Source organism: Haliaeetus leucocephalus, unplaced genomic scaffold (genome assembly GCF_000737465.1).
Source record: "Haliaeetus leucocephalus isolate CR32 unplaced genomic scaffold, Haliaeetus_leucocephalus-4.0 Scaffold953, whole genome shotgun sequence".
NCBI lineage: Eukaryota > Metazoa > Chordata > Aves > Accipitriformes > Accipitridae > Haliaeetus > Haliaeetus leucocephalus.
The window spans coordinates 771,659-782,405 of NW_010973389.1; the positions used below are offsets into that span (position 1 = coordinate 771,659).

At 38.1% G+C, this 10,747-nt stretch overlaps 1 protein-coding gene across 1 annotated transcript in view; it reads right to left on the reverse strand.

Moving 5' to 3' along the window:
* TRAPPC9 (trafficking protein particle complex 9) overlaps positions 1-9,547 on the reverse strand; it is a 517,140-nt gene extending 507,593 nt beyond the window's left edge. Inside the window, exon 1 of the mRNA XM_010584242.1 lies at positions 8,952-9,547. Within this exon, the coding sequence (XP_010582544.1) occupies positions 8,952-9,535 (584 nt within the window). The 5' untranslated portion in view covers positions 9,536-9,547. The remainder of the gene's footprint in view (positions 1-8,951) is intronic.
* Positions 9,548-10,747: the final 1,200 nt, after the last annotated feature.

A 10,747-nucleotide genomic window follows, 5' to 3' on the forward strand; every position in this document is an offset into this window, starting at 1 on the left:
TATCCTGTTCCTGTGGGTCATAAGAGACCATGGCGCCTCCGGCTCCAAGGTGCTGTCAGTTCGCTGGTGAAGCTCTTTGTCCAGTCGCTGGATCCCTCCCCACACACAGCCGAGAGGTGTCGGTGGCTCAGAAACCCCCTCAGACACCCGGTGGGGGCCTCGCAAGCCTCGCAGTCCTCTCCGCACGCAGCAACCGCTGCTCCTGCCAGCGTTGGCTCTCATGGTTTGTAAAGAGTTGCTTATGTTTGTGAAGAAATACTATCTTTTTAGAAATGTCATGGTCCTGAAACAGGTACGTTTTTCTTTTAAAGGGATGATTAGTGAAAGACCACTATCACTTCAGGAAAGAACTGACGGGGTTTCTCTTGCTACTCCTTTTTTTACATATTAAAATAAATGGTGAAGTTCTTTCCTTTCCCAAACAAAATTAATAGCCAAGGCCAATGCAGTCCTACTGAAAATACTAAACAGACACTTTGCTACAACTGAAAAGGCAACTTGGGCACAAATCCATGCGATAGAGGCACTAACCATACTATTTAGGTTTTTAGTAAGTTGCAGCTAAAGAAATGTAACAGATGTAAACTAAGACACCTAGACTTTCAAAGCACCTCATTATTTAAGACACAGTTCAGAACAATGCTGCTCTCCTGAGTCCATCAGCAGTCCTCCTGTTCTCCCTCCTGCAAAAGCATTCCCTAGCAAGAATGCCCTTGACCTACCTATAAAATTGTTTTCTTAGAGAACAATTAAACATCAACTTCGATATTTTATTCATTTATCTACATTAGTCCAATAGTATATCCTTTTGTTCTAACAATATCTTTTAAGTACATAAATATACAGAGAGGCATACCATTCCATTGTCCTAACTTCACACCAAGGAAAAAAAAAAAAAAATGTTTTTTCTTTGGATGGTTTAAACTAAGAGTTATCTGTCATTCTTTATTGTACACATGATTTATTTCCAAAGAAACTGGTTAAGACAGGTTTCCAAAAATACGAAGAACCACCTCAGATTGACTGTCATAGTTCTTTTAGCTTTCAGTAGCTGTAGTGATACTTTTTCAATTAAACTAAGACCAACAGAATATCTTTTTAAAAATTACCTAGTATATTTGAACCTAACAACGTAAAAAACCCAAAAAACAAAAAAAAAAAAAAACCCACCACCAGGGTAACATCCATTCTCCAGATGCTGAACTCTTATACCCTAGTGAAAGATCTGAATACAAGAGGAAATGCCACAATTATGGAAAGAAATAGGGTTTGAGGTAGCGGGGGGGTTTCCAGCAAAGAACTTCGCAGAGGATGCTAGAGATGAATTAAAGTATGACTGAAATGATCTCTCATAACACATCTAAACAGACTGTCTTCATGAAGTCTGTAATGTGGAAAAAAAAAAGTAAAAGGGGAACAGAACATACAAAGTATAAGAGTAGGAATAAGCATATTAATTTATTTCCTTTAGATTTTAAAGCAGAAATGCTAGGAGAAATTATAATAATGAAAACAATTACTTGTTACTGGTTTGTTTGCTTTTGAGGTTCTTGGGTTGGGTTTTTTACACCAAAGAGAAGCATCAAGTTCAAAAGATAACCACTGCGTTCAGCCACCAAATAACAAAATAATGTCTTATTCCTTGTAGTTGGTTCGAAAAAAGAATAGTTCATCAAGAAGATGAAGAAAAAGTAACTGATTTATATGGATGGAGGAGAGAAATTTGAAAAGGTTAAGCTACATGGAAGCACATACAATGTCCTTATAAAAATTAAATAGAAAAGCAATCAGAACCAGTGTCACTGTTTGCAAGAAAAACTGGAAATTATAAAAGGAGACAAGAAACATGTCTCCTATTGCTCCTCTCCATCCAAAAAGTTACAAGTAACTCCTATATAAATGCTCCCACTTTTCTGATCTACTTTTCTGGATACATTGTATCCACAATTGATGTGAAGATGATGACATTAAAGGAAGCTAAATACAAGACAACTCTTGATCTTTATCTTTCAGGTGTATTGCAGTATTTTTTATCTTTTATTTTTCAACAAGCATGTACTTTACAGATCCTTTTAAGAAAAAAAAAGCAAGAAAATTCAAAGTGAAAATTAAAGCTGCTCTGCATGAACTATGGAAGGGCACCAAATCTTACCAAAACTTTCAGTCTAAGCTTTGGCTTATAGAGAAATACCTTAATCAAAAAGTTACTATGTAATCTTGAATCAGTATTGTGTAGGAGAGTATAAATTTTTTTATAAGTCAGGTTTTATTAATCTGTGCATTCCAGAATGAAATTAAGATTATGTTATATTGCCTTTAATTTTTTTTTTTTTTTTTAGCACAGAATAAATAGTGGAATTGGAGAATTGTTGTTTCTTTACACAGCTATAATTCCTTTCAAAGATGCTAACACTTCAAATTTCCTCCCTCTAGTCTTTCAAGTAAACTCTGTTTATGGACAAATTACATTTCTTATTCTCTCAAAACTGTAGTTTTTAAGGGCTTTTCCAGATTTTCCAGACTGCGTATGATTAAGTTCATAAATGGTCATATAACAGAAGGAAGAGAGATGGTGCCAGACTCCTAAACCAGAACCTAATACCAGAATCGTTTCAATCGTACTGCCTTACCAACAGCTCTTCCTAACCAATACCTAATTTTGCTGCCGATTTATGCATGTCAATATATGCAAAGTCTGAACACATTTATTCACTTAAACATCAATAAACATTGTTCATACAAAATGCTTCTCTTTTAGAAACTCTGCTTATTTATAAACAAACAGATAATTTATTCCTGGTGATGAAGAAATTTACTATTAATTATTCAAAGACTGAATTCATTCCACCCACTTTTAGGCTCTTAAATGTGGTGCCAAGACAGGAGCTATCTCCTACAGTCCCTGCAAGCCTTCACCATCCTCCTGGAAGATGTTTTCTCCCTAATTATAGAGTAAGTTTGCACTGTACAAATACATAAACCTTGTCTTAATTTAGTGCTCACAATTAAGTACGATGAATTGAGGCTTCCCCCCCAATTACTGCAAGTACGTCCAAAAAGATAAAAGGCAAAGATTTCATTGAAATGAAACCCATTCTCCACAGACAGCAAAATTTAATTTACTTCATATTTTGGAAGCCTGTTTTGAAAAAAATCTAGTATCTACAATATTAGGTCGATAAAAACATGTCCAAGTGACTGATGGTTTCTTCAGTGCATACTGGGGTGCAAATGTAATGGAAAAAATCATACATGCATATATATATATCAGCATAAAATTATGATTATTCATTTTAATATCTAGCTAGTTTTGCTTCATGACAAAGCTGAAAGTGAGAAGCTTATAGATAGCTTCTTTCTAATTTATTTTTTATTAAAACACTGTTTAATTATTTTGGCTCTCTACCGCTTAATCCTATTGATGACACCAAGTCCATGTAAGTTAACTGCTACTTTTTCTAGGATAAGATGACAACCTTTTTCTAGGTCAGCTCCTTGTAGTATCCTACTGCTAAAAGCTGTTTCTATTTTTCCTCTAGAAGATCATTTAAGACATTAAGTTTCAAAGACACACCCAAGTCTCACCCAAAGACATACCACAAACCCCTTCTGGAGTGTGATGCACTCAGAAATATCCTGAAGGAAGGCACTGCCACATAATGAAGGACCACACGTGGAATACTCCATAGCGTCAGTCATCCAAACTCCTCTTCAGAAGGTCCTCTCCTCAACACACGTACACATACAGTTGACTATAAAACTAGTTTAAAATCTTATTCTCTAAAGTTAGTTGTGTTAATTTGGTACCTAACACACTCTTTATATTCTCATCAGAATAATAACCACAATCATTACCATCAGTGACCACTACTACTACTTCAAACTGGAGGACAATAAACCTGTTCCAGGAACCAAAAAAGCACTACTAGACCCCATTCCCATTTCTACCTCATTTGCTATATGCGATACACACTTTACCCTTTCATCCCCAACTCTTTTCTAGGATCCCAGGATAATTTTATGGAAAATTCAGAGCAACAATAGTATATTTCAAGACAGAATTTATTTTCACTACAGACCATCCAGCAACAGATTTGAAGGAATTTCTGGATCCTCAAAATTTCAAAGTGGCTAAATTAAAAAACAAGAAACATGCAAAATGAATTTGCAAAAGTGTTCATGCAAAATGCTTCAACAAAAATTTCCACCAAATTCCGCTAATTCCAATTAGCATGCAGAACTATAGATATCACCAATCATAACATTATCCAGACTTAAAAGACACAGCTACGGCATTTGATCGACTGCCAGAACTTTTGAATTTGGAAACCAAACACAGGCAGCAACAGCTTCATGGCTTTGGAGTTTAAAAAATAAAGCAAATTCTGGAGGCCAGCAGCCGCCTAAGCAAACTATGTGTGTCCTACAAAAAAATTCAGCATTGCTACCAAATATAATTGCCAAATGCGCCAAAAGGGGTCAACCACAGTAGTAAGGCTCCAGGCAGCAATTATTTTTGTGTGTACTGAAAAATAAATATAAAAAGCAACACTAAAATATGCAATGAAGGCGGAGTGGAAAGGCAGTACATGGAAGAAAGCTAACTATTTTTAAATATACGCAATCACAGCCTACCTTTTTAGACCCAACAACAAACTCACAGGGCAGTATGAGAGAAGAAGATTAAAAAAAAGAAAGGAACAAAAAAAAATTAGAAAGACAGAGAACAGAAAGAAAATTAACAGCCACATACACATACTGAGATACCACAAACTTTGATAAATCAGTGAATAAATCCCATCTACGATACTGTGTAGAGAAAGACACATCTATAAATAGAGCCCTACTTTCTCATCACTCAATAGTATTAAATGGATGCCTTACCAGTATTAAAAAAGAAAGAACCTAAGACACAAACTGACGTGAACAACATTAAAATGAGCTTATCCAAGCAGATTTATAATCATACATGAGTATGTTTATTTTTTTAGCTGAAAACAGAAATAAGATAGAAAAATTAAACAAATGGGATTTCTGGTATTTCTGGCAAGTATGTTTCCTAGTTTCAAGTTTGTAGGACCTTTGTATCATCATGAGAACATGCATTTCCATTCTTTTCAGTCTCCCTGCCCCTACAAATAACTATCAAGTGCAACTGATTTTAGAAACTTTTTCAATTATCTTCAGCAGCCCTGTGACCACATAAAAATTTTACCTAATTTACAGATGAAGAAACAAAGAAAAAATAACAGATTTGCCAAGATCACCTACTGGCTGAGTGCTCTATGAATTAAACCAAGGTCAGACTCCCAGTCCGACAACTCCTATTTAACAGAACAGTCTTTCTTCAAAACTTCTTAGGACTTAATCCCACTATTTTTCATACATGAAGTTTTCTACCAGCCAAAAAAATTCTTCTACAGAAATAATGTAGTGGTTTTGTGTATATTGTCATCTCAGCACGAGTTCTGGGAATGTTCTCTCTTCTGCTCATTATAAAAGCAACTTGCTAAAGACAAAGATCAGCTCCACTTTTTCTGAGGATAATCTTACTTGAAATGCAGCATAATAATCCATCTTCCTAATTTATGAACTCTGCATCTTAAAAGAAGCCACTCATGTTGCAATTATTACGCAACCAAATTAATGCTAGCCTTACCTACTGGGTGAGAGAGATCAGTTCTATGTATCTAGTCCTGATCACAACAAAAGTATTAACCTTAATATTTTACAATAAACTGCTTGGAGAAAAGTCTCTTTTAAGATACAAAAAGAAGTTCAGTAGTTGTAACTAGTCTTCAAATCACGTGACCATGATTACTATGTCCCATGTAACTTCTTAACATATTTTCACTCAATATATCAACCCAGTTCATTAGCTCAAGGTTACAGCTGCGCTTTGCATCTAATGAGACCTTTGCTACAGACTGAAATTTAACTTCAATTTTAGAAGTTACAGGAAAAGATATGCTTATTTAGCCTAAGCAGACATCTGCAACTACAGCAGCAAAGACATATACTCTCTGTTATAAGCACAGAGGGTGTGCCTTCTCTTCCATCTATTTAATACAGAATATTTGTGCTTTTTAACCAGTTAGTTGCACACTGACTGGGAGGTCAGGATACATTATAGACAAAAAATTTTAACAAAAGGGATGGAGGGTTTATAAAAGACTAAGGGAACATTCTTTGCCTTTAACTCTTTAGAAACTTCCACCTATTCTAGAAAAGGCTGTTTCATTTGCCTCAGTATCTCAATAACACCTTTTTTTTTATTTCATTCTTTAAACTCATTATGCTGACAGACTCAAAACCAACAAAGTAGCAATAGTTATGCTACCAGATGTTCTCATATGCACTCCATGCATTCAGACAACCTTTACAACCTCTCCCTGAACAGAAATATACAACATTGCATCTTGCAAAAACAGAAACTGGACTCCATTGAAGAAGGTCCCTTCTAGCCCTGTATCTCCCGATTACGACTTAATGCAACGCCTTCCCCTTAATTAGGGAATCTGACACTGCAAAAGAGAACACGCTACAATAAAAACCTTTTATTGCACCCAAGCAGTAAAATGCAATATACTACCATTTCACATCTAAAGACTTAGACCTAAAAGTGTATGTTAGTTTAATAAACTGATCTTAGTTCAACCACATTTCATGGTCCTGAATTTCTGCTAAATAGAACACAGAAACAGAGATGCATCATGCTGCATGACAGGTGCCTAGAAGGGTCCCTGAGCGGAGAAGCTCAGGTCCACTACACAGATGCATTTCTAACTCAGTCAAGGACAACTCCTTTTCTGATGTTTACTTGGGATTACATACATTTCTCCTTTGTGTTACAAAACTCAAAAATATTTAAAAAAAAAAAGTCCAGGCATTTAGAGTATTTTCTTATTCATCCACACAAAATACTAAACTGAATATAAAGATCTTTGAATTCAGCTTGCTTATGCTATTCATATATAAATCCTAAGTTTTAAAACAATCAGAAGTACTAACTCCACAGGAAAATAAAGCTGAAACACTTTCTTAATACTGAACTGAAAGAGGAAAGATGAGAATATTTAACACCTTTCCTTTGAGCAGTTAAGTGCTGCAAACATTTAAAGTATATCCATTGATCTAGACTTACTGAAAAACTATTTGGTATTCAAACCACCCAGCAAGGTTGTGTGTATACCTGAACCAGTGATTAACCCTGTATAAACCCGTATGTTTACAGAACCAGGGTCATACACCTTCCATTTTGCAAAGAACTCAAGCATCACACTAAATCCATTTCAACTCTTTAGTGCAACAGCATAAAATACCTTCTTGGATATGTGTGGACAAACATACTGCCTGTTATTTCAGCTCCCCACCACTTCAGAACTTCACCAGAAATACTTAGCCACTAGCTACAACACAGCCACTGCTCATAAAGAAGTAATTTATGCAAGGAACTGACTTCCAAAGTACAATTTGGAAGCATGCTATTTAGAAGACACAATTGAACAGCATAATTAATTCTGATTTTCAGGTTCTTGGTCAAAACTCATAGTTTTCTTAGCTAACTGGAATAGGAAATCTCAGCCATCACGTTCAACCAAAATTCATCCAAACTGAGTAAAGCCAAGATTCTAAAAGGGCTCGTTTAGTCTACAAAAGTTTACCGCCCATGCAGAGTACAAAAAACAGTAACAAAATTATACCACTAATGAAAATTGAATAGTGCAGGGACTAACCAGAACACTGAAAGAGTAGCTCGAGTAGGGAACAACATTAGGTAAGCAAGTCAGAACGGAACAAGTTCAACTGGTCACCAGCAAAGAGGACGAGGAGCAGTGGAGAAAGGTACTGTTGGTCCTCCAGGCAACCAGAGATAATTTAAGGGAGGGCTTCAAACTAATTAGGAACTTAGAATACTTACTTCCAGTACATCACATTCTTATATAAAGATTCTAAGGCTAAGATTAATTACGCAGGCAGAGCTGATTAACATGATCAGAAGGCTTCGCAAACCTGCCTGGGCAGCTCTGGACAGCCCTGCCTGGATACCTCTGAGCTTTTACACACAATAACCATGGCTGGCACCCCTAGTAGAACAAGACTGACATGAAAGATACTATTCCCATGCATACTACGTATTTTGATGGGGCTTCCACACCTCTCTTTTTTCCAAGAGAAAAGATGGTTGCTTCCATCCTTTGGATTTGACTGCAAACAGCAGAATCAAACAGATTTTGCACCTGCCTGTAGCTAGCAAGCCAGAATTACTAATCCCTAATACAAGAACTATGTAACACTCAAATCTGAAAGCTGAGCATGCAAATGATTATGAAGGAAAGATGGGGAGTGCGGGTGGGGAATCAAAACCTATAACATACACAAAACCAAAGAGAACAGTTGTGAGAAGAATGGTAGCAAAACAAGATGGGTAAAAAACACCAAATAATTAAATAAAAACAAAAGACAGAGAAAGATGATGGACATCATAGTCACCAAAATAAATGGTCACTGTTTCACAGGATGAAAAAGTAGACAAAGGCTTGGGGGAAAAAAACCACAGTAAATAGGATTAGTCAAATACTGCTCAACATACCATAAAGTTATTTTCATTAATATTAATTGAATTTCTTTATCAATACTATATATCTATGAAACATTTGAAGCTTTCCAGCATAAAGTCTCCTTATAGCAGAATCTGTCAAACCTTTCCTGTGACTTCTTCCTACTATTTGATTAGCCTCATAAATTAAATAAATATAAGCTCAAAACATCAAATATGGTCAGACTGCAAATTAAATTCTCTTAAATTACAGCAGACATACACAATAAGATAGGGGCACGACCTTTGTGTAACGAAGTACACTTTGTCCTTTCTAATAGGCTTATTCTAAAGGCTAGCAATTGCCACATGTTTTTTCAAGACCTGCAAGCTGACAAAAATAGCTGCTTACCTACTATCGGTGTCCAGACCTACAAAATCCTTCTTCTCAAAAGGAACACAGAGGAGCGGGATCTTGTCTCCAGACTTATCAGTGGCTCTGTCAAGCCGCTTAGACTCCAACACTATGAAAAGGGATTCGATAAAATCTTCTATTCTCTTCTCCACAGTTTCACATTCATCATAACTGGGATAAAACGCCACATCTGTGCGGGGCTGCTCTGCAATCTCTCCTTGAAGCCCAAAGACAAACAACCGGGAATCATAGAGAGTAGAACCATACATTTCTTTTTGAAGATGGAATTTTTCAAAAGTCTGAGGCCAGTCCTTTGCAGAAGAACAGTCTGTAATAGTTATGAGCCCCACAACTTTCCGGTGTGTCTGAAAATCCCCCCATTCATTGTTCTCTGGGGGATAATGGTGCCTGTAACGGATATACAACACACGCTGAGAGTCACGCACATTAACTTGACTCACTGCTGAAATTCGCTTGTAGATCCTGAAAAAGCTCTCTTCGGGTACAATGCCAATCGGCTGAACCACAACCAGAAGAGTCTGATGGTCCTCAGCACACTGCATGTAGTCAGGAACACTCATTTTGCATCAACTGCAGGCTAGTAAAAGAGAAATGTACATTATTTTTTTAACATTCAGAAGTACATATGGTTGCTGAATCAAACCAGGACTTTGATGCTAAACACTTCTGCATCCTGTATATACGTGCTACAATACTAATACTTTCCTTCATCGTTTTACTAAATCTTCAATCATGCAGCCTACTGACAAAGTTACACTGTGCACAAGGAGTGTTCTTAGTCACATATCAGTACGGCCACCAACAAAAACCTATAAATTAGGTTTTCTCAAGCGAATCAGTTTCCCATTCACTGTGCAGCTACAGAAGCCAACCTAACACGTGGGGCAGCAGAGAGTCTCTCTCTACCAGAGCCACAAAGTAAACGCCGGCCGAAGCACCACCTCGGAAGAGATGTCCTTTGAGGCTCTGGCTCTCGGGTCTGTCTCCACAACACGCCTTGGGGAAATACGAAAAATCGTGTGAGGTGGGATGTAAACCGACACCAGATCGGAATGACCAAACTTTACACAGTTATCAGTGCTCGCACATGGCCAGGCAGAGGAAAATCGGGTCCAGAATGCTTATTTTTGAGACAAAGTGAAGTCATTTCCTGAAAACGCATGCAGGTTCATCAGAAGGACCAGGCAATGTTTTCTGCCTTTATATTTAAATATTTAGAATTCCTTCTCCCCTGGGCTATCTAAAATTGTTTACGGTACTGCAGCTGTGCCTTAAATGAAGACACGCAGAGCTTAGCTAAACCCTCACATCTCCTGAGACCTCCCGGACCACACAGATCCCTTGGTAGATTTCGGCTCCAAAGCACCCTCTGAAACTTCCACACAGCCAAACCAAACAAAAAACCCAACCCCCCCTCAAAAAAAGCCCCGCAGCACAGCTTTACACTGACACTATCGGTTTTACCAAACAGAACGAAGAAAAAGAGTTGTGATCCCGGCAGCACAGGTGGGGGGAAAGCAGCCGTTCGAGGAGGGGCTCCCCCTGACTACCGACAGTGCGAAGACCCGGTAAATTCCATCCCCTCTCCCCCGCCCGCTGCCCGGCCCTCAGCCAGAAGCGCAGGCAGCGGCAGGGCAGCGCGCTGCCCCCGCTGCCCGTTCCCGCCGCTCCCGACTGGGCGGGAGGCCGCGTCCCGCCGCAGCGGGCGGGCAGGAAGGGATAAGGCGGGAGGGCTTCGCCCCGCGCGGCCGCTCCGTTTCCCTCTCCCCGGG